This window comes from Eutrigla gurnardus, assembly GCF_963514095.1.
Source record: "Eutrigla gurnardus genome assembly, chromosome: 22".
In the NCBI taxonomy this organism is placed as follows: Eukaryota; Metazoa; Chordata; class Actinopteri; order Perciformes; family Triglidae; genus Eutrigla; species Eutrigla gurnardus.
In genome coordinates this window covers 17,595,581-17,620,821 of record NC_139933.1, presented here as the reverse complement: position 1 = coordinate 17,620,821, position 25,241 = coordinate 17,595,581, and the positions used below count along the sequence as shown (strand labels likewise).

The following is a 25,241-nucleotide window of genomic DNA, read 5'->3' as shown; positions in this document are numbered from 1 at the left end:
TGAATAAATTAGTTCCACATTGCTCAAGCTGCGACATTTAGAGGCTGCATCTTATTATATACAGTCAACGGGCTGCATAGACATTAAAGCATCAGTAATAGTGAAAAATAATAACATAATGTGACAAAAACACATGGAAAGGGCCAACTCTGCATGAGTACTTTCACTCGTGATAATTTATGTAGATTAAGATGCTTACAGTGAGTTAATATGATTTATTTTTTTAAATTACACCAGAATTTCTTCCATGTTCATGTTGTTCATGTACAGACACGTTGATAGGAATAAATAAACAGTTGTAATTTTTTTACAAAGTTATTTTTTTATTATGGAATAGCTTGTGCATTTTCAACAGCTTTCAGCACAAACATGCCTCCTATTTCTATTTACAGGTCAAACACCTCTTCTACAATCCTTTTTATGTTTCATGGTCAGACTGATTTTACTGACAAATTGTTTTTATTACTGGTGGTGGTGGTGTTACTCTTGTTATACAGTTTCTTCAAGTATAGCATGAATCAAAAATGTCATTTTCTTCAGTGGAAAATAATCTACAGGTCGCACAGATAAACCGTATCACCATCTATTTAACAGCAATATATTGGTATTAATATTTATTTTTATACATTTCTATATTACATTAAAATTCATGGGTAAAAAGGACACAATATTAAGAATACAATCTCAGTTATTGCCGTATGGTACACATGTAATTTCAAATTCCAAAAGAATATTTAAATGTCATTAAACTTTCTAAAATAAAGATGGTAGCAACTGATTATTTCTTTGAAAAAGAGCCTTAATGCATCTGTCCAGGTTTGACTTGGGTTCTATTATCAGTGCAATTTAGCCAAAAATAAACAATTCAAATCTCCAGAGAGTGACTTGTGAGATTAAGACATTTTAAACAATGTGACAGTCCTTCATCCACCAAAGCAACAAGCTGAATAGCTCTGAGATGGGAAACTACATCACACCTGTTTACATCTCTGCGGCTCAATTCTACAATACTGCCAAAGATAGTTCCAACAGTGCCAGCCTCCTGTGGACTCAATCTGGACATAACAGTGGGTAAATATGCTTCAAATATTCTCAGCAAAGGAAACTTGCAGAGCCCTTTAACTTATTTTACAAGGAGTTTCATTTCCGGCACTGAAGCTATTTACGTGTACGCAAAAAAAGAAAAAAGTAAATCTAGCACTTCAAATAACTTGAGCACATTAAGACGTCTTCCCAGGTTTGGAGCTAAAGCTAAAAGCAGGCACTGGAGGCTTCGTGCCTGCTTTAGCTGGAGTAGAAGATGCGTTCATATTCGTTGAGGATGAATTCCACTATCTGGTTCTGAAAGACCATGTGCATGGTGATGTTGGACGCCTCCATCTCTGGCCGAAGCAGAGTCGGGCCGAATACAATCGCCACATTCTGCACGGTCATGCGATTGTCCTCTCCATACTGAATGACCCTGTCAGCGAAAAAGAAGGGAGCATTCATATTATTCCTGTTTGTTTTTTTTCAATTAGATTCTATTTTCATATTAACTTGTATTTGTATCTGTTACAAGTTCTCAAACCGCTGGAAACATGCACAAGATGAAACATTTTTTAAATACCTGCGTAAATGCCCAAAAAGGAGTTTCATGGTGTCGTGATTTGAAGGTGGAAGTGATTTGGCCAGCTCGCACATGAAAGACACTTTTGTTTGGTAATCAGGAATTCCTTGAAAAACAGGACACAATCAGTCAGACATGTAAAACATCATCCAATCACATCAACATTATTCACTTTAATGTGAACACAGGTTTTCCTTAAAAACTGCTCAAATTAGAGTTATGGATTCAAATATCTGCTTACTGATGGCTGCGATGAACTTATTAAAGTGGCTGAACGGGAACAGCGGCTCAGGAAGCTCACGGAAAAACAACTTCAGCGCTCCGGTGATGACGTGCACGTCCTCCCACTGGCCGTCCTCGAGGTCCAGCTCCTCTGTTTTAACACAACAGGTGCACAGCCCATTAAAGCGCTGCAGGGGGTGCTGCCGTCTGCAGTGAACTACATTTATGATTCTGCATCTGAATCAAATGTGTCGTCGGCTGTTACCGTGATCGGCCTTGAAGCGTAATTTCTGAATGACGGCGAGGTTTCCACTCACTCTGTAGAGTCCATCAATGTCTAAACCTGTAAGTCAACACATCAGTGAGTCAAATACTATTCTGCACACAGCAAATGACTTCATTATGATTCACAAACCGGGTGGATTACCTCTCCTTTCCACTGCTTTGATACATTTCTCCACAAAACTAGGAACTGTGGTCCTCTCTTGTGCACACAATGTGGCCAGATGGCAACCAAACACATTGTCTACAGGGAATAAGAACATTATTATTATTAGTAGTAGTAGTAGTAGAAGTATTACCATTCCATCTAAGATATTCATATTGAAGATAAGGAGACAAAATTAATTAATACGCAATTTGAGAAAAACTTAGTAAATATAATCAAGAACATAAATAGAAGAAATTATAGACAGAAACATGAATTATATAGATCACACCGTAACAGAATACAGCATGCATGCAAACAGTGGTACAATTTAATGCAATAAAATAATAAGTATGCATAATATAGCATATGCAGTAGGAAATGAGTACAAAATAAATAACTATACTTTGTACATGCAGTATACAGAATTACAATATATAAAAAGAAAAATATTCACAGCAATAAGCCTGCGGTACTTCTCCATAAGTTTGTGAATCAGTGAACTGTCTGGTTGTAAATGTGGTGGCGAGTTAAGTCATTTGTGGCTTTTAATTCTAACACACCATAAACTGCCTCTTATCTTATCGTACTGTATCATTATTACTAATAAATATTGCAGATATAGCACCAGTTCTTTTTTTATGATTGTTTTTTTTATATATATATATGCATTTTGTTAACTGTTTTCTAATGGCGTCTTTCTGGAACAATAAAGATCGGAACTGAACAGAAATGTTCATTCCTTGTTCAAACTCACTCAAATGAGTTTCTATTTAATTCAGCCGTGGCATGAAGAGGAGCGCTGCATGTCCCGTTCTAGAGATTACCTCGGATGTAGCCTTTCTCCTTCACAGACTGCAGCGTGGGCCGTTTCATGAGGAACTTCATCAGCTTGGTCCGAACTCTCTTCTGGTCGACGTCTCCTGCAGAGCTGGTTGAGTGAGTGACACTCACCCTAGAAGCTAGAAAAACCCATGTTAGACATTCACATAACTATGTCTCAATGTCTGATTTAAACAAGGAAAATATATAAATATCTTTGTTTTAAACTCACATCTTCGCTGGGCATAACCACCCCCGAGCTTGTCATCTCGCTCTGTTGCACTGCCGATCTTCTCATATAAGTCTCCGTCCTCGTCCTCTGAATGATGGTCCAGGTACTCCTGATGATCGGACACATAAACACATGTTTGCACACCGGCGACGGAACAATTACCGCAGTTTTAGTCAAAACTTCAAAGCATTTTTTTCAAACTGAAAAAGGACACTTTTGATGGTAATTCCATTGTGGAATAGAACATTGGTAAATCTTTTCTTCATGAGGCACATGACACAAACTACCTCCATATTTATGTATTTATCCTTATTCATTCAGTAGCTGCAACCTTCCACCACGTGGACAAATTAACAGCATCAATGTATTTTGTCTGTTACTGAAGGAACTCTGCTAAAATATCACTGGTTGATTATGAATTATTTACATGTCTTATGTGTGAGATTTGGAATAATTGATAAATGCAGACGTTGGGGGTGTATTTTTCTTAAAATAACTAAATCTGCCAGTGGATCACGTATAAAAGATATCCACATATTTGAGGGTTTTTTCCCTAAATAATGTTTCCTTATCTTTGATTGATGTCGTAGTAGTAGTGGGACAGAAGGGACTTGATAAGCTGGAGATTATCTTGCTATTTAAAGTGGATCATTTCCACTCGGGCAATGAAAGGACGTACCAGTTGTCGTATGGTGTCCATTAAGACTTTGTGCCAGTCGGTGATGATGCTTTCGGTATCGTACTGTATCAAGAACTCCACGCCGTTCTTGCCTTTTAACTGTAGGAGAGATAACAAAGTGGGACACGATACTTACATGAATCACACTGCTTATCTTAATACTTGATATAAATACATGAGATCATATTTAGTTCAGCTGATAAGAAGCACAAAAACACAGCAGGGGCTGTCAAAACCAATGTCATTGCATTATGTTCCACACGAACAGACCTCTAAGACATTCTTCTTGCTGGATTTGTCCTTTGAGGCCCAGCCGATGGACGCTCCACGCAGGTCCACCGTGACCTCCGGCACAATCTGATTGGTCTTGTTCTGCACGGAGAAAAAACAAAAAACATCCGTTTACGAAACTGACGCCACCACATTCCAAGAAACGAGCTGCGTTTGAACAAAAGCCGTGACCGGCCCTGAGGGCTCGTCTGTGCTGTCACTCCACAGGAAGGTGATGCAACACTTTTACTGAGAAAAGAAGTTGAAGTACTTCTACTTTTTGAACACAAGTATCTGTACTTCTACTCCTCCCAACCTGCTCAGGAGTGACATCGCATTCAGGTGTCAGAGCTTGTTAATGACACACATTCCATGAAAACATACATTTTGAGTGTAGAACGTACCGAGGACCCCATTGCTGCAGACTTTGGGTCTTTGTGGAACGTCAGCACTCCTCCGTGGAGAACCGTCCACGTCTGAGCCCAGTTTTTCCTTAAAAAGGGGAAACAACGGTGTCACTTTCACACAACAAAGCCACGGGGGGGAGTGGGGGGATGACACACGACTCCGAACACACCCAGAGAGTCCTCAGATGGAAGTTTTAACTCACCTTACTTTCTTGCCGTTCTCACACACTTTCGTTTTGTTGAGAATCCCAGCTTTCTCCAAGTTCTGCACCTGAAGAGAACATTTTGTTCCTTAATAGGCTATTTGTAATTCTTATACTTATGTGTAAGCTATGGGATGATGTGAGGAACACACAATTCTGGTTATGGCAGAGCACGAACTTCATGGATAAAGCCATGCATTCATGCAGCATTCACACCCAACTGTTACAATCTTTGCAGGATTCATCTTTGAATGTGAAGCACTTTGTGACTGGTGTCTGTGAATGTACCTATAAATACAGACCAGAAAGCAGGGGATGCTTTAGGGGGGCGGTTGCTACCACAATGTTAATATTTATATATATATATATATATATATACACAGTATATATACTGTATATATATATATATATATACTATTTATAGGTACATTCACAAACACCAGTCACAAAGTGCTTCACATCCAAAGAAATAAAATCCAATAGAATGAAATAAAAAACAAAACAAAGAGAAAAAGACTGGATACATTATACAAGGCAGCAGGAATAAGACACAAGCTAAAACCAGGCGGCAACCTCCAGTTTTAAAGAGTGAAGCCCAGGCTGAAGTGCCTTAAAGTTGATTGTATAAAAGTCTATGGCCAAATCCTGATGCCCCTTCCTAAGGTCTAAGCCCTGAACCCTCAGGGACTTCACTGACGTCACCTGGTAGATGGTGAGTGTGAGCGGCTGTGAGGGCTTGACATGGCAGAAATACAAACGGGACAGCACTCGGCATGTCACTTTACTTTGATGACACAAAACATTTATGTAAAAGTGTTGGGTTTTATTTCACATGTTTTACAGCCTGATCTGAACATCTTCCAGGATCTATCATCCCAGACCAGACGGACCTGTCAAATCATGTATTTACTTGTACAAACAGCTTCAATAAGCTTCATTAAAATAACTGGTTGATGATTAAACCAGGTGTGTAATATAATACTAATAAACTTCAATAAGCTTCATTAGAATAACTGGTTGATGATTAAACCAGGTGTGTAATATAATAATAATAATAATAATAATAATAATAATAATAATAATAATAATAATAATAATAATAATAATAATAATAATAATAATAATGATAATACCTAGCCTATGATGATATTTCTATGATTTCAAGTGTTTTATGCTCCATATTAAATGTTGTTAATGTTTCTGTTTTAATGTAATATTCCACACATGCAACGTTAATTCCTCCGGGTTTCCCCTGGTAACCCCACGTTTCACGTCGTAATGCTATGGACTGTATATATATATATATATATATAGACACACACATATATATATATATATATATATATAGTGAAGTGTATGAGGGATTGTACAGCGGGCACAATATATATATAATCACATATATAATGAGTAGGTGTATTAGATGGATGGTTTTGCTGCAACATGCAGCCCAGCAGTGGGGATGCATGCAGCTTGATGCAGTGACTGACACACGTCTGGCTAACAGTCACACCTTTCGCCCATCATAGATAGATGCTGCTATCTACGAGTGAAGCTCAGGTGAACACGGTCACTAACAACCCACATTATAGCGCAGCCACTTGGAGGTCAGATAATAGGGGTTTCTCCAGGGTCTAAACCCAAAAGCCTTAAGAGAGAGACACAGAACACATTCAGACACAAAGCCGCTCAAAGTGCTTAGTGGCTATCTGACTGTTTTTTCAGCCTTGAAGTATTCAAGTATGTAGTATTAGCAGACGCCGCTGACAGGACAGAGGTTCCACTCACGTTGTGCTGCGTCTCTGGAGAGTTTCCTGTACTGGAGCTGTCGCTGCTGTAGTCTGATGTGTTCCTCCGGTGAGTTGGGACGAACCTCTGAATCACAGAACAAAGATTTTATTTAGAATATTAACCAGATTTACATTTCTGTACACACGCTGTGATTTCATAAAGAATACTCAATGACATCAGCATTACAATTAGGGATGGGACGATACAGGAGTTTGTGATTTAAAAAAAAACACTCAATAAGCTGTTCGGGTGAATTCGGGATAATTGTAAATATTATCATTGCATCAGTACTAGAGTCTCTAGCTCACTATCATATTAGAGAAGTGAAAATAGAGTCTCTTTTTAAACAGGATACAGAAATGCATCTCCCTTTATTTATGCAGGATACCTTATGATTTCTGATCATCTTATTTGAGATTATTTGATTCTTTTCACTTAAAACAATGAACTAAAAAAAGGCCGTTCCTTTTGATTTATTAATTGAATAAATTAGGATTTCTCCCCATTTTTTACTTAAAACTATGCAATGTCACATTCATTTGGACCATTAATATTACTAAAAAACTCATCACATATTTGCATGTGTCCACATACTTACAACTCGGAGACCACCTACATTATAAAGGGATCACATCACTTTCTTGTTTGATATGATACGGAGACGTAAAACAGGCCAGCCCTACATTGCGGTTGTGCCCTTGAGCAAGGTTTCAAACCCTTGACGGCTTAGCAGGACGTAGCTTCCGCTTGTATCCAGTAACTCCTAAGTGTTTGCATACCCTTTCAGCCCTCCCCCCCCTGCAGCGCTGTCCTCGAGCGGTTACTGTAAATACGAGTGCACACTGCAGCTGATTTGCCTTGCTAAATAAGGGTTTAAAAACCTGGGAGTGCCGGTTGGCGAACGGGGCCTCGCCGTCACTACGCCCTAGCTGTGTGATCCAGCATGTACCTGCAGGTCTGAGTGTGTGTTTGAAGGGATGCGTACCCCATCATCCTGGGCTGAGCCCAACTGTGCCGGTCCCATGGTGTGTCTCCAGTTTTTGGCCTCAACGCCGTTCTCCATCCTGGACTGTCCAGGAGCTACAAGGATCTGAAGGGATCAAAAGACATTTTAGTTAAAGTCCAACTTTAAACCATCTGAAATCTTGAGGGACGTAAACAAGAGTACATTTGACTGGTGACTTTGGCTTAATTGATTTCCTGAATGACACACAGACTTCCCCTCTACATCCTGAAAAACGGATTCTCCTTGACCCCCGTGTAACAAAGGATCTTTACCTCAGGCAGGTTCCACAGAGACCTGGATCCATCTCTCAGATAGTAGTAGGTCTGCCCGCACTCATCCACTGACTTGATCCACTGTTACACAACAAAGACTTCTTGGTTAAAAGGATGACTCAAAGTTAACGTTGTTTCCCTAATAAAAACATTTGTGAAAGTAACCAACTTCCTAATGTTTTTAATGTCTCCTATACAATCTTTTTGTCTATTATGTTATGTAAAAAAGATGCATGTTTGAATTAAAAGAACATTATTCTACTATATAAAGGCATCAGTGGCTTTCTGCAAACAGACGTCTTGGTGCTGCAAATATCTCAATGTCTATGTGTCTCCAACACTCTTTAAGTGTTTTGCAGGTTAAAATGAACATATTGAATGGTCTTAAATCCTCTGTTCCTCAGTCAGTCCTTGAAGCTACCTGCTCTGGAGAGTGTTCACTGGTGAACACCCAGGTCCCGTTGGGTTCCACACTGAGGTTCCAACCAGTTGGGGTGCTGCGGTCCAGGTTGGCCCGGGGTATGATGGTCCGGCACACATGACTGAGGGAGTACTCTTTAGGGAGGACGGGGGGGCCTGAGGCAAGGAGGTCAAGGTCGTATCCCTCTTGTTGTTCAGCAGCTGGGTAATCCTCTGAGGGGTAATCCTCTGGGGGGTAGTCTTCCTCAGGTAGGGGAGGCTGGGGATGGAAACAGTGTACAGTAAAAACACGTTTTAAGGAGTCAGAATTATACTTTGTGGCTAGAAATACTTTGCAACATAGGTGAACAGGAGTCTGTTTACTGACTGGCTGCAGGTATTGTGCCACCGAAAGTTCCTCAACTCTTTGTTTGGCCGCACTTCACTGCAAAATAAACACGCCTGCAGCTCGCCGGGCATGAAGAGGCCGCCGCAGCTTTACACAGCTCACTACGGCTCACTACAGCTCACTACAGCTCACCACAGGCCACCTTTCATCACTGCTCTGGTGTGTTTTCCTCTCACTAATTAACATGTTCTAGTTCCTTTAATCTGTCCAAAGTTTGAAGAATAAAAACAACAATTTGTCATTTTCCTGGGGGGTTATGTAGGACAGGAGTCCTCTGGAGCTTTAGGGGTGCTGGTCCACAGATATTGTGATCTTTGGATGGAGCCAGGCTAGGTGTTTCCCTCCGTTTCCAGTCATTGTGCTAAGCTAAGCAAAAGCTTCATATTTAACAAGCAGAGATGAGAGTGGTAACAATCTATTCATCCAAGTCTCGGCATGACATTGAATAAGCGTTCTGTATGAAATGTGAAACTATTCTTTTCTCAATAGGTGGTAGACCTGACACTCACCCTGGTCTTTGTGCTGAAATGCTTACCGTATAAGCACCACTATGACCCAGATTCAGAGCTCAACGACTTCTCCATGACTTTGATTAATAACTCACTGCATTTCCATGCCCTCAAATTACTTTTCTTTCAGGCTAAAAAAAAAGAAAAAGCCCACGGAGGAGCAGAAAAGGGGTCGCTTGTTGCTGGTGTTGTGAGGAGAAACAGCTAAAGAGCAACTTATGCATGAATAAGGTCTTCGAGATGTCCCAATAAAGTGAAGCGTTCTCCCACTATCTCTTGAATTCCCCCTGATCATCTGGAATACTCATGAAATAAATTAAAAATGAGGACAAATGTCTTTTAAAGTTAGGGCCATTCTGCACTGGAGCCGCCAGCTTTTCTAATGAAAACGAGTCATGTCTGCTATGTAGGTGCAGGGGAGTTAATTCCATTAAAAGCAGGCCGTATTTGCAGCTTTCCCCTGGGTGAAGCTAAAACAGGAGACAGAGAGAGGCTAAGTAGAGCAGCCAGGCTGTCCTTACCGGCACATCCTCGTGAAACCTGTGCACGCTCATAGGCTCCATCAGCGGGGGATACGGGCTCAGCGGCTCCGGAGGCTCCCAGGAAGTCTCCCCAGACATCGGGTTGTAGAAGTAGGGGCGTCCACTGGTCTCATCCACCAACTGCTCCCAGTCGGAGGTCCACGCAGGGGGGGAGGCGGTGGACGGAGAAAGGGCAGGAGAATGAGAGGGTGAGGGGGAACAAGGTGGCTCAGGGTCCGTGGGGGTGTCTAGAAAGGGGTTGTCCCAGGTGGTGCGCCCCGTGGCGGGGTGGTAGAAGTACTCCTGTCCACTTTCTTGGTCAACGTGCACCTCCCATCCCTCTGGGTCAAGGTAGGAAGGAGAGTAGGACGAAGGAGCCGAGGGCGGGGACTCGGAGATGCTTTTGCGAAGTTGTGCTACATTGACGTACACGGCTGACCGGAGACTTTCATTCTCCACCTGTGGAGAGGCCAAAAGATGAATATGTAAAAAACTCAAGCAGAGGCACAGCTGCTCCTACGGAACAATAACAACAGATTCCCCCTCTTAATTTTAGTGCCATTTATCAAGCTTGATTGTAAAATCCATTTAAATACAGCAGTGTAAGCTACAGGCCTTGTTGTGAGCAGTTTCATTTAGGAACTATGGATGAAATTGTTCACGACAAGGTGTTGTGTTTTCTTTGTTCTTGGCACTTTGAGCACCACAAGCTAAGTGTCACAGTTCCATTATATTTGAGATAAGGCAGATCTCCAACATTCAGCAACTCACACTAAACCATCTAGATTGATAAATAACACTACAGGGAAGAGGGAAATATAGATATTTGAATTTGGGCTGAACTGTCCCCTTTGTTGAAATTCTCTTAAGTATTCTGCAAGCTGTAAGCTTGACAGAGTACTAATATCCATGCGTGTTGATTACAGTCATTCATGAAAATTGTGTAGGAGCGGGCTTTTGAAACCAGTGCTGCTAACCACTTTCATCAGAAAAGAGTTGGCAACACTGGCCACGGTTTTCAGTTGAATAATAGTTAAAATCTAGCGTTGTATTGTTGCTAGTTTCTCAACATTAACTACCTTAGTTTAAATGTGGGAAGTGTGTGTGTGTGTTCTTTTGGAAATACAATGTTCTTGAAGTAAAACAAGTGTGCAAATGACGGTTTGCTGTATTTGTACTTCAAAAGATAAATGGCAAGCAGTTTCAAGTACCAGCCTACCAGAATAGCTCTTACCAAGTCAACCTTCCGCATCTGACAGAACGCTAGAGCACAGGAAGTAGCCCACAGCTGAAATAAACACACACACACACACACACACACACACACACACACACACACACACACACACACACACACACACACACACACACACACACACACACACACACACACACACACACACACACACACACACACACACACACACACACACACACACACACACAGAGGCGTTCCTCCCACAATAATGATCATTACCTAATACCATCTAATTTTCAAGAGTTTATTGCCCTTGTGTCAAAACAATGTCCAGAGGTCATGTCCTTATTAGTCAAAGAGACTAGCCTGCCAATCTGGAGGTGTTTTTTTTTGTTGTTTTTTTTTGCTAAATAGCCACGATGAATGCTGGAGAAAGGTTAACTATACTCATGACAGAATGTGACCACAGGCCAACTGCTGAAGACGATAAAACTAGGTTAAACCTCACCATCGTCAAGTATTGCCTTTCAAAGTTACTCCCGGCCCTTTTGATAGATACAAACTCAGCTTTTCATTGTTCTAATATAAACTGTATTTTCACTTCATGTCTATAAGAAGGAAGCAGTTGAATCCACCATGTCATATTACTTTCATGATATGGGGAACCTGAAATATGCAAATGGACCCGACCGTCTCAACTCCTTTGTGTAAAGAACAACAATTAAGAGTGAACGTGAGATTTGGTGAAAAGGCTGCCTCTCTGTCCTCAGCACTCTGAAACTGTGACGCAACGAAAAGTGTCACCACTACTGGAAATGACGCCATGCCCGGATTCAAAACAATGTCATCTTTTAGTTGGTTTGTTCCCCTCACCTGTGCTCCACGGAGGCCATCCTTCCCCACCGTGAGACTCCTGGGATCTACCGTCATGATGGACACCACGCTCTGACTACCTCTAGTCTCTCAGCGAGCCTCCTGCACTATATTTACCTGAGGTTGTGTGTGTGCTGCGTCTGTTCATCATGTCGCTAAATGTGAAGTGCTTTAAAGAGACATGTGGTGAGCTCGAGCATCTCAATGTTATGCTACTTTACCCCCATTACAATTTGGAGGCAACTACTGAAAAACACCGTCCAGGGCTCAAAGTCTCCATATTAAGTCATATTAGTCGCTGACTGAGTCTCCAAAAATATTCCAATGATAGAAATAGAATAAGTGGACATTCATGTCGCAGGATGGACCGAGCGGCGGCCATTTTTACGTGTACCATTGCCATTGCAGCCATCCCGGGAGCTAATAAATTCCATATAAACCGTCTTGTCAGCAGACTGACTGAGGTGAGGTTTTTCCCAGTTACAACCAAACAAACAGTGGCGTAGCACAGAAGCACGGAGGGCGTCTTCTGTGCATCGTGTCAGGTCACAGTCGCCAATGACTACGGCAAACAACGACCTGTTCTCCTGTGTCACTCCAAACTATTTTCAATGCACCAATCTCAAATCTATTGGAATTTTATCTGTCCGTTCAATGTTATCAATTTGCTGACTTGATCATTGATCTCAAACTGACCACACGGCGGATCCATGCCGACATCCAGACAACTGACCCCTAAACAGATTGATCCGCATGACACGCAACAAGCTGCTCCAGAGGCAGACAGAGGAAATGAAAGAGCTGCATCATTGATCTGTGAAACAGCTTCACTGGAATGGAAACAAAACTAAACAAGTAGATACGCAACAACAAACGCTATGATGCAAATGTGTAAGAGATGTTCTAACTTTGGAGGGAATACACTGAATCCTAGCATGCTAATATATAAATCCATACGCATGTTTTTTCATGTTTTGCTACTCTATACTTCTGTTATAATATATATTATAATATAATATTAATATATTGTACTCTTTATTCCACTTGAATGCAATGCATCGACAAACACTAAAAGGTTTCAACCTTTTTTGCTTATGACCTCCCCGACCTCTCACATGGTTTCATTTAAATAAGAAGACTGAACCAGGTACAATTATTCATTATTTCACAAAAATAGCAAAGATTAGAGAAGAGTCCAAAATAAAAAAAGGTTGTTTGTTTTTTTTCTCCTTTCTGACCTCGCTGACCGTCTCATGACCTCTTGGATTAAATCATAAGAGGGGCACGACCTCTAAATCCTCTAGATCCACTGAAACGAGGAACTTTATATAAAGAAGTTCAAATGAGCTCCACCTAGACAGCAGTTAAATGTTCCTCATATATTGAGAAATATTTGAATAATCTCCTGCATAAGCATATCACTCACAGATGCCATTGTTTTGAAGAAGGAATATATGTACTTTTAAAACTTTACATTTTGTGAATGATAATTTGAAGTATTTGCAGTGTTGTGGTGGATGAGCAGCTGATAGAAAACAGACGAAAACAGACATTTTGAGCACCATCTAGAAATGTCCCATCATTCTTGTACTTTGACGCAGCCACGTACTTATATCAGTTTACTGCTCATCATGACACCTGTGTTCTGGTCTTGTGATATAAAGAGCTCCCAATATCTGACTGAAATACTCATAGACAGCAGACATCAACAAAATGACATACTTTCAGATGAAAATAAAGTTGAGGCTGAGATTTCAAGCAACGGCGCTCTGACGCTTCAGTAATAGCACAGGAAAAGGAACAAGAACGTGGGGTGGCATGTTTACGCAAAGCAGGAAGCACGACTGTCATCAAAACATATAATCATATCAATTTAGCAATGTAGCAATAAAAGCCGCTTTGATGTCAACGTGGTGACCTACCTGAGGAGCCACCGGCAGAGTCAAGCCCTGCTTGGCCGCGTGACTTGCCCAAACCCTGGAGTACGTGTCCACCATGTTTATATCGTTCTATCCAGGGGAGCCATGCATCCAAATATATATATATACACAAACGGACACCGAAGTGAAGTGGTTCAAGCGTGCCGCCGCATTTGGATGTTTGAGAGCGCCGAACACACACTCACGGGCACGACACACACATCCTCCTCTCGCAGCAGCTGTGACAGTTGCAGCCCAGATAGAAAGGAGAACTGTGAGCTCTGTTACAATAGCGGCAGGAAGGGGCTGTGTGAGGACTGGGTGAGATCTGGCTGTGTGTGTGTGTGTGTCTGTGTTTGTGTGTGTGTGTTGATAATACGCATGAACTCCTGTGCACAGGGTAATGGGGGTAGAGGGTTAACTGTCTGTGGAAGCCAAAAGCAGAAAGAGACAATGAAAACAAGATAGAGAAGAGGGTTAGATAGAGGGAGCAACATAAAATCTACAGGACACTTCGACCCACTTCCTGCTTGTGTGTGCCCGACCTGTATGATAAAAAACAGAAATGTCTGCATGGAAACAATGTTTCGAAAGAGATCACACCTTTTAGTTTGAGGATATGCTCAAAAGAGGGTTGCAGAACAGGAAAATGCAAAAACACAGCTATGTTTTCATCTACATGTGCAGCAGCTGCTCTAAAGTGTACAGTAGTTGAGCCTCGAGTACTACAGTAGGTCACTCAGCAAATAATGGGGGGGGGGGAAGGGGAAGCAATCATTTCCCACAATGATATGGGAGGGCTGCTTTTGACAGGATATTCTTATGAGATCCACAAGGCTTGAAACAGGAAGTCTGGTTTAAGGGCCAGCATCACTTCCTTCTACTGGGGAGCAACATTGGCCAGTTTGCAGACAGCAAGCACAGTGCTTTATGGCTTTTTAATAGAGGTTTTAGGGGGCTTGGGTTAACCTCAAATTAACCCTGAGGCTTGTGGGAAGCCCTTGTGTTTATATACTGCTGTATCTATTTCGATGTTCCAGTGTGCGGTGAATCTATGCTTCCTGGCGCATCCAAAACATTTCATATTAAAAGGTCCCATATTTTACTGTTTTTCATCAATTCCATACAGTTGACAGAGGTCCAACAACATTGATATGCATTGCCCCAAACTAGGGATGTCCCGATCCGATATTTGGAGAGATGGAGAGGATGCTGCTTACGCTAGCGGTAGCATGCGCCAATGTTTACGTGGAGTGTCGCTATGGCTCGCCTATGAGGCTCAGGTGAAGTTGCTGGTCCCGTATGGTTGGGACAGATCCTTTTACGAGGGTCAGTGTCGGGGCAAAGCCAGCTTTGTACTGACCCTCGTTACTGAAGCAGTCCGATGTGAAGTGGTCAGCACACACATACAGGCTAACACGAACCGTAGCCGGCACATTGTCATTAAAAATGAAACGCAACCACGGTCTCTCCTGTTCTTCTGTAGCTGGGACAGAATATAAGCACTTATGTTGATTTGTACAACCAACAACAGAGCAATCTGCCTGTCTCTGAGTGACGACATTGTGAAACACTGCTATCTCACTGCTGTCTCACCGCAGGACACACCGAACTTCACCTCGGTGATGAACGCCCCCTCTCGGATATCTCCTATCATCAGAGGAGTTCGGCCTATCAGGACACACCGAACTTCACCTCGGTGATGAACGCCCCCTCTCGGATATCTCCTATCATCAGAGGAGTTTGGTCGATGAAAATGACTCCCTTCTTTATGTAACGACGGGAGCTGAATCTGAACAGCCTGTAGGAGCGCCGTTCTACCAGTGGGGGGGCTGCAGAGACCATGCAGGAGTCGCTTGTTTCCTCATTCTGGGAGTTGACAGGCTCAGGGAGGACCAGTTCATAGGTGTAGAGATCAGAGAAAACCTGTTTTTCAGAATATGGGACCTTTAAGTGTTTTTGACAGAGGATAGTTCTCTCTTCAAATGTGCCTCGGAATAAACGTGAAAGATTAAACTGTGTCTGATTCTTTTGAGATCTCAGCAGTTTAGTCTGCCGTGGATGTTTTGCACTTTTGCTTGCTTTACTTGACGAAGATTCACATGGCGATCTAATACAGCTGCTTTTAAAATGCACTTAGACCTTGAACGATGTTTTGGAGCATGATTTCCATTCTTAAACGCAGGGCAGGCAGCTCTCTGTCCTCAGCAATGCATGAAGCAGCAATCTGCCCGATTACTTAACCACATTAGGGTTCATCCTATCAAACAATGGAGAACCCAATTGGGGCCCAAATCACGCCACAAAAGCACACAGTTGAGCTATTGAATCAAACTGGCTCCACCTTTTCTTACATCACACTCCTCGTGGCCCAGAATGCAGGATAACTTCTGAAATGTGGAATCAACCACTATATTATGAATTGCTTATTCCTGGAAGATTTTGCGTGCTCTCTCACTGTAGGTGAAGTGTTTTCTGAGTGGGTTTGGTTGTTATTTGTGCTTCAGGAGACCTTCTGTTCTGCACCAATAACTGCTGTCAACATTTCACAAATAGTTATGACACAAAAGACATTCCCATGCATATGACTCACGCAACACCTGGCAAAGAGGAGCTCTTTACATCACTTTGTAGATCAATACTGCAGGTTGTCTAAGACACCGTCTCAAGGCCGTAAAGGTCAAGCAAGCAAGCTGTGTGTGAGCGCCACTTTCCAACTTCATACCCCTATAATGATATCAATTAGAAACACACTTCTTCTGCCTTGACCCCACTTTGTGCCTCTCGTGATTCAGCTATGTATCGGTATTTCGGAAAATTAATTCACAGCGATCTCAGAAAAACCAAGAGGCTCATTCAACAACATGACCAGATGTTCAGAAGGTATTTCCGACATCTTCAAAAGACTCATCTATTCATCTGGATAAAAAAAAGAGTTACAACCTGTTTTCCAAGTTGTGATCACATCTAATCATCAACCAAAGACGGTAGCCCTAAATAACATATCTCCTTCAATATGTACAACTTTAACGGTATTTGATGTTTCTTTCCAATATTATTTATCATTAAAAAAAAGTGTTCAAATAGTTGCTTGTGATTTACAAGTGAGCAATACACTTTATTTATAAAATGTAGCTCAAAGTGCTTTACAAAAAAAACCTAAACAAATCAACAAGCCAGGTATATAAACAGGAACACATACCGAGAAAGATATTGAGCATTAGACTGAATACTTTTCATCCAGACGGTTAGTTCAAGTAGTATCTTCAGAACAGCATAAACAGTGCTTAACAACTATTTAGCTCAGTGATTCGAACGTAAAACATGTGAGGAATCTCTCTACTGTCACACCTTATATGAGGTGCCTACAGGACATACAATTCAGGTGGCGTACATGCACAAACCTGTGTTGACACAAAGGCAGATTGTTTAAGTTTTGACATTCAAAGCATGGCTGTTCTCAGTCCTACAACATGACCAAAGACAGGTAAATGAAAGGCTTGCACTGACCAGGAAGCGAAAGCTACGCACACCTGTTCTTATGCACTTGATGGACACATGAGTTCTGTTGAGCAGGCAGGTACAGAGGTCTGATGACACACTCTCACACTACCTGTTGGAGCAGTTTCCTGGCAGTTTGGCCCGTTTCACAGAGCACGGCGCTCTTGCTCTCGGTGAGGCTACAGTCCCTCGACTTCCTCTCAAAACATGGAGGAACATGCTCCGCTGTTCAGTTTTAATGCCAAAGTATCACATTGGCCAAGCTGCAGTGTGCACAAGAGGACAAAAGAGAGGGTCACTTTTCTTTTAGTTGCCAAAGACCAGTGGGATATTTGGGACCCCTTGTGGCAATTATCTAAACTGAGTGATACTGATTTATCAGACATGTTCAATATTCATCATAGTGCTCAAGAGAGGTTGCTGCTAAGAGCGTGGACACACTGGTACCATAGACGGCTACAATAAAGACTGCAACATAATGTAAAGGCTCCGCATAACATTAACAACAGCATCATGCATGGAACAAAAACCGAACTGGATATGCAATGAAGTGCGCCTTCCTGCAAGTTGTGACGTTAACGAGAACCACATTTTGGATTGCCAATCCCACCTGGAGTTGTCATCCACTTACCAAAGTTAACATCCCATTAGAGGGAAAAAAAAAAGAAGAAGAGCCCAAATACCCTTGGTATTAAGTGACCTACATTTGTGGGCTAATTGCAAGTTCTGCACATTACATATGCGCACACACGCCAACTCCATGGCAGGGCTGGCACTAAAAAGCTCTAAAAGCCCTGCTTGTTGGGAGTCAGGCCAGACCCCCTCACATTACCATGGAGACGGCCCTCCATTGTGGGGTGAGAATTAATGCACTTGAGGGGTCCTGGCACGTCCACAGTCCGGGTGCTCATTCATGCTTCTTTCCCCCACCAGAAAAAGAAAAAACAGACTAGGAGGAGTTGAAAACGCAGGAATTCATATATCTAATTGTGTTAAAAGTTATACAAACGCTCCACAGTGAAACAACACTGTGCTGCTAATTACGGTGTTATGGTGCACACACAGTCACTGGGTGTACTGGGAGAGGCTGCAGCCATTACTTGACAAATATAGACTAGAAATCTTATCAAGTCATGTCTCCTTCACCAATGCAACAGGTGCAAACAACAAGGTAGAAACTTACCTGTAACAAAAAAAGGGGTTTGGTTTTTGTAGTTTGTATTCAACCAACTACATCCAAATAAAACTACACGGGCTTTATGTTCGCAAACGTTTCATAGTTTCCCCGACGGTGCGGCTAATCACGATGCCCGGGACCGTCATCGGTGCTGGGGAGACCAGGTAGCAGCTGGAGGTTTAGGGAGTGGCTCTCGGGTTAACTCCTTCCACTCTTCGGAAGAAGCCTCCCGGCCGACACGACCTGTTTCTAACCTGTTCACGAGTTACATCACTGAGTGTGCGCGGTTCACAAGTCGACAACAAAATCCACTCCTGGAGACTTGCAGTGCTGCAAACCTCCACTCCCCCCGCCCTGAACGCCTCTTCGAGAACAACAGGTTCAATGAAAAACGTAAAACTATACGAACCCGGTAGAACGTGAGTCGGTAAACTTTCTCCGTCCCCAAAACCCCGGAGGTCCTGAATCAGCTGCTTTCCACCGAGGCTTCCTCGCCCGTTGGAAGCGGCATGAAGGGGGGGGAGGCCGGTCATTCATATGTTGATGAGCTGGCGCAGATACTCTGAACTCAACCAACACGGTGCTTCATGTTCTCTGCTACCTATCGACACGTAGTTCAGTCTGAAGGTCACGTTAAACGTAGTGGAAAGTAAATAACTAGATAACTCTAGTTCTTTAAGTATGTTTTAAACGGTTAAAAAGTAGTAGAAGTAATGTATAACGTAAGTTTGCCTCAAGTGATGTCACTTGAGTCAGCGGCAGTTGGGGCTGAAACGGTTTTTTAAATATATATATATATATTAAAAAAATTAATAGATCTCGGGTGTGTAGTGTAGAAACAAGTTATCTTAACAGATCTCCCCATATTAACGTCAGCCCGCTCCTCGGCTCTCTAACCGCAGCTAGACTTTTAACCCACACGAGAAAAAGTGCGCACATCACGCCGATTTTAGCAGAACTCCATTGGCTCCCAATCCATTTTAGAATTCATTTTAAAATCTTAGTTCTTACTTTCAGGGCTTTACATGGTCAAGCCCCCTCCTACATTTTAGAGCTGCTAAAATCTTATACCCCCTCACGCTCCCTCAGATCCTCTGGTAAATGCCTGCTTACCATCCCGCTCACTCATTTTAAAACCAGAGGGGACAGAGCCTTCCAAGCTGTTGCCCCCAGACTTTGGAACGCCCTACCACTGTCCCTACGCACTTTAAACTCCATCGAGTCTTTTAAAAAGGATCTGAAATCCCTGCTGTTTCGACTGGCTTTTACGTAGGGGTGGGTTTTCTGGGTTTTGTCGTAACTTTGTTTTATATTGCCATGCTATTATGTTTCTATGCTCCTTTGTATTTTAATTGTCTATTCTTGTTTTACTCTTTGACTTGGTTGTGAAGCACTTTGTGAACCCCTTCTATGAAAAGTGCTATACAAATAAATTTTGCTTGCTTGCTTGCTTGCTAACTGGGGCTAGCGGCTCGATGCTACGTTAGCCGAGCTAGCATAACACAACCGAACCCCCTTGGGCGTTCGAGATGCATTGTGGGTAATGAGGCGCAATGCGAAGAATAACGTGTGGAATATAAAATAATGCTAAATCACGGGAGTAGCCAACTAGCCTATATTTAAGTACTTTACTCGAAGTATAGCCCTTTTATAGCCCTACATGTATTTGACAGCTATAGTTACTTACAGTTCAAGTTTCCTCACAGAAAATGTGTATGTTTATAAAATCATACAAAGGTTAAACTACCCAACATATGAATAAACATATTCACTTTAACTATGCATCATAGTTAAAATAACCAAACACAACATTAAAATGCTGCATGCTACGTGTTATTATTATTAATAATAATCTGAATATAAAATAAATGATACGTCAATATATACCTTGTGATTATGATGAGGGTTTTTTTTCTTTATGCACAATTGCTCTTAGTTTTATGCTAAGATTTTAATGAAGGGACATTGGTGAAAAGGCAAAAAAGTTTTGCATTTTAAATACATGTATTTTTCATGTAGAAGTCATAAAGTCATAATGTTGGGCTGCACGGTGGTGTAGGGAAGCACCGTTGCCTATAGTGAGAGGGTCCCGGGTTCGATTCCCGGTTCAGTTTAGGGTTCCTTCTGTGTGTTTCCGGCTTCCTCCCACAGTCCAAAGACATGCAGGATGGGGATAGGTTCATTGATGACTCTAAATTCCCCATAGGTGTGAATGTGAGTGTGAATGGTTATCAGGGGCGACTGTGGCTCAGTTGGTAGAGCGGGTTGGCCAATGTTCGGAGGGTCGGCGGTTCGATCCCCGCCCTGTCACTGTGTCATGGTCGTTGTGTCCTTGGGCAAGACACTTCACCCAGCTTGCCTTGTGTGAATGTGTATGACTGCTGTATGTTTGAGGTGGGGGTCGGAGGGGCCGTAGGCCGTAGTTTACCACCACCGGTATGACTGTGTGTGAATGAATGGAACCTGGTACCCTGTCAGAGCGCTTTGAGTCTCCTGGAAAAAAGCGCCATACAAATCCAATCCATTATTATTATTATTATCTGTCTGACTGCCTTCACCCAATGTCAGCTGGGATGACTCCAGCCCCCCCACCCTGAATACAGGATAAGCAGTAGACGATGGATGGAAGTCATAATGTTCACATAGTGCATAGAAATAATATATCCATCGCCAGATTGATAAATGCAGATAGCTTAATGAAAGTTAGAGGATATATATGGTTTTCCTGTAAATAAATGATTAAGACACTCTTTGATAATAAGCTTATGTCTGCTGAGATTTCAACTGTGTTGTAGCAATGTGCACGTCGACAAAGGGAAGCGGCCCCTAACCTTTAAAATGCACCTCCCTGTCACAAGTTGATATGTCCATGGGCAGCAAGAAACTACGCTCTATTTGAAAAAGGAAATATAAAGATTAGTGCAATATTAAAAATACAATTTAGTGGAGCACAATGTGTTTTTCTTATCCTGTATACAGGTGCATTTACACGAGGATCAATTGAAACCAGGTGATCTCCATTGAGATCCAAGATTCCAAATAGTATCAATACTTAATCAAACAAGTATTGTGTGTTTGCAGTCAATTTAGATCACTTTGTAGAGATATGCTATCACTTTGACATAAAAGTAAAAGCCACTATAAATCCACTTTGATTCAATGTTGGAAAACTGTACCTTCTTGCATGATAAAACTGCGCCCTCTGCTGGCTGTTAAAAACGCAGTGACATACTGTATTTTTGATCACATGCTTGAGACCAAAACAGGATATTGATAAGTATTGAAAATCTTAACTATGTAAAACCTTACCTGCTCAATGGGCGATTCGTCTACAGAAGAAGTTGCTTCTGCAGGCTTCTCCGACTCAGTTGAAGCAACAGGAACTGGCGGCTCGGGAAATTCTGTGATTTGTATGTCCGGTATGGTGTCATATATGGGTGAATTAGGGGGTGAAGGTAAGTTCACATCCTCATGGTGTACAAAAGTCTGGGGCTCTGCTATTTTATTACCCTGCAGTGAGTTCACGCACTGTTTTGGCCCATCTTTGACCTTTGCATAGAGTTGCAGGCCGTCAGTATTCAGGTGTCCAGAGGTGAATGAAGAGCCTCCCTCTGAATTGTGTGTCTTTACATCATCCTGGCTGTGTGTAAAGCTGCTGGTGGCTTGTCCTTCCTCCAGAGTCTCACATGGCTTCACATCTGGTATGTTCTCGCAGAAACCAAAAGTGGAGAAACGTTGTGTCTCTCTTGAAGCACCCAAAGCAGATACACAAATGACTGTTGAGGCCCTACGTGGCGTCATGTCAGCCACATCCACGGGCTTACTGGCAGCATTACACTTGGGTGAATCCGGCTCGTTAGGACCTGGAGAGTCTTTGGGAAGTGATGGGAGCTCCTTCACGTACTGCGCCGGGACATAAAAGGCTTTGGTGTGCTGGTCTTTGCGGACGTGCCACCAGTGCTCGCTCGTCTTGGTCACCAGGATATAACTTTCGTTCGGCTTGATGGACACTAGGCGACCATCCTTTGCCGTGTACTCAAATTCATGCTGCACGGACACCAGCTCCATGCTGCGGCGCTCTGAGTGGCCCCTGAGTTAACGTGGATGAAGGGTCAACATCCCGGAGCTGCAAATAGAGGAAAAGGGAAGGCGGTAGAAATGTGAGTCGGTGCACTTCCACCTTTAGAAACGTGTTGCCTCTTTTCACCTCATAGTCCCTTATGTTAATGTTATGGTCAGATAATAAGACAACGGGCAACTCTGTGGTAGTTTGGGTCTTTTTGTCCGTTTTGCATTTCCCTTGAGGTCATTTTGAGTCAATTTGAAGTCATTTTGCATCCCATTATAGGTGTTTGGTCTCTGTAGCTGTTTTGCAGGCGTCCTGTGACTGTTGATTTCCTTCTCAGTGTCGTTGTTTTGGGTCTTTTAAGGGTCATTTGGGAGCATTTTGCATCTGCTTGTGGGCATTTTGCATCTCATTGTAGTTGTTTTGTGTCTCTGTATCTGTCTTTGTAGTAGTTTTTCATCTTATTTTGTAGTTGATTTTGGTCTGCTTTTGGTTGCTTGTGTCTTTTTGTTTTTGTGTTGTCCTTGTTTTGGGTCTTTTTTGCTGTAGTTTTCAAACTTTTTGCTGCCATTTTGGATCTCGCTTGAGGTCATATTGTGTCATTTTTAATTTTGTATCCGTTTGACAAAATTACCTAAGAAACAACATTATTTACACTAGGGGAAATTACTGTGCAGCAGTTGCAGTACAAAGTAGGAAAAAGAGGAAATAATAGGGCAACTCTAAAAATATCAGTATTAGTTATTAGTTAGTCTTGTTTGTTGTTGTGTGATTGACTTTCAAACAAAAACTGCTAACAACTTCAAACTGAGGCCCTGGCTCAGGGACCCCCATGACCCCATGACCCTGTGCCCTGTGGGCCCGTCCAGCTATGGTTAGTGTTTGACATTATCATGAGAATGCAGCTTTACAAGAAAGACTAATGCAGTTTGGAGATCAGCTTGTGAACGAAAGGCTGGCAGCCTCTATTTCAGTGCACAGGAATAGACAGGAAGTTGCTTCCATTTGCTGCAAAACAACGTCAACTTAAGCGTACTCACAGACCACTGAGCATCAGTCTGAAAACTGCTTGGCCACAAAACAGGAAGCCTGCACGAACCTCGGCTCAGCGTCAGTGCAACGTCACCTGGCAATCTCAGTTTGCCTTATCAGGCTCGGTTTTATCCAGGAATGGCTCTTTGTCTCTTTCTCCTACAGCACACACAATACACCGGACTGCCTGGATATCATGTCAGCTGCTGTTTCACGTGCAAACGGTGCACTTCTGTGACTTTTCTGTCGCCAAATTGTTAGAATCGTAACGTTGCAATTTATTTCATATTAAGTGTGAGTGAACTTGTGGAAAAACATACCTTCATTTTCTCATAGAAAAATTATAAATCAATTACAGAAAATGTTAACCAACACAGGGGAAATGAGTTTACTAAGCTGTGATTTATTTTCTTTATTATTAGTTTTTTTTATTATAGTTCTATTGAACTCGCAATATTGGATTTAGTAATTCAGCATCAGTTTACAAAAGAAAGGTCAGTCAGTGCAACTTAGGTGAATTATAATACATTTTTAAGTTCAAAACAAACAGAGATATCACATCCTGGACTTGCATACCTTGAAGCTTCTTTGTGGAATAATAATTTGTCTACTTGCCTGAATTTGTCTCTCAAACGATCTTGGAGCAGTTTAGTGCCTAAAGAGCCGTAGAGCTCACTCTGCCGCTGACATGCATCGCCTCCGCTCAGTCTTGTTTCCTGTTCTGTCTGTGCGAGTGTCTGCTTCTCTACTGAAAGAAGCAAACGGTGATACATGTACAGCACTGAAAGCCACAAGAAAATGGGAAGTCTCATTTTAACTATCTGCTTCCCAACATACTCTTCTGTGCACACACTCTTTTTGTGACTGACAGGCACTGGACTGGAAAGACTTGCAAGGCAGTGATTCATTTGGACGTGTCAACATAGCAATCCTAAAAAAATATATATTTTCAAAAAGGCAAAGCTGCCTTTAAGACATGTGACATTTAAGCAGATACATAGTTGTGACTTGTGCTTATTTTATGTAGGTGATAGACACAAGAAAAAAACAGGGTAACGGTAACATTGTGACTGACACACAAGTGTGTGTGTGTTTATTACTGCTGTCAGCTGACGGCCTCACCATGTGTGACACGTGGGCGCCCTCTGCTGGATTTCCAGTCACAGTCAGCCATGCGATTTCTGCTTCTTCCACATAATTCCATTTATAGAACTATTTCAATATGGTAATGAATTAACAAATGTAAGCATTATTTCAGAAGCTAATATTTATGGATATCGCGGCTTGTTTAGTGTTTGGACGCGTCATCAAGCTAGGCAGTACAGAAGTGGGTGACTTGCTATGACGTAGCAGGCTTCAGATGGTGGGTGTGGCTACGTTTTTTTTTCTTTTTACAGAATTAGAAAGCCCCGCACAAAGCAGGGCATCAAAAAATTAGTTTGAACTCATAGTGTTCCTCTCCACGGAAATCTTTAGTAAAAGGCGAAAGATTTATACGATCTGAAGAGAAACATGAGTGATCTGCCTTCTGAGCCAAACGGGAGAGAAAGTAGTTCTCGGACAGACTCTCTACAGTCATGGTGGCAACTAACGCTTCACGGCGACTATATTTGACACCAAACAGAACATCCAGCTAAAACGTTTAGACCCCGTAGGAACTTAAATTGCGATGTGAACGTACAAAAATAAATTTAAAGGAC

General features: G+C 42.1%; 1 protein-coding gene across 2 annotated transcripts; it reads right to left on the bottom strand.

The window, feature by feature from the left end:
* Window positions 1–302: 302 nt before the first annotated feature.
* Window positions 303–24,287, bottom strand: LOC311032615 (rho GTPase-activating protein 27-like). 2 transcript variants are annotated; one of them, XM_084039529.1, is made up of 18 exons: window positions 24,157–24,287; window positions 21,753–22,569; window positions 9,776–10,234; window positions 8,359–8,616; window positions 7,938–8,018; window positions 7,645–7,749; window positions 6,657–6,743; window positions 4,872–4,933; window positions 4,666–4,753; window positions 4,262–4,363; window positions 3,992–4,090; window positions 3,313–3,421; window positions 3,086–3,220; window positions 2,259–2,357; window positions 2,097–2,174; window positions 1,851–1,982; window positions 1,610–1,715; window positions 303–1,462 (listed from the first exon to the last, which is right to left on the bottom strand). In XM_084039529.1, exons 2-18 carry the CDS (start codon window positions 22,509–22,511, stop codon window positions 1,285–1,287), a joined length of 2,937 nt encoding a protein of 978 aa, XP_083895655.1. In that variant the 5' UTR covers window positions 22,512–22,569; window positions 24,157–24,287; the 3' UTR covers window positions 303–1,284. The 2 variants fall into 2 exon arrangements, with proteins under 2 accessions (XP_083895655.1, XP_083895654.1); XM_084039528.1 differs by having other exon boundaries at window positions 304–1,462; window positions 4,872–4,939.
* Window positions 24,288–25,241: the final 954 nt, after the last annotated feature.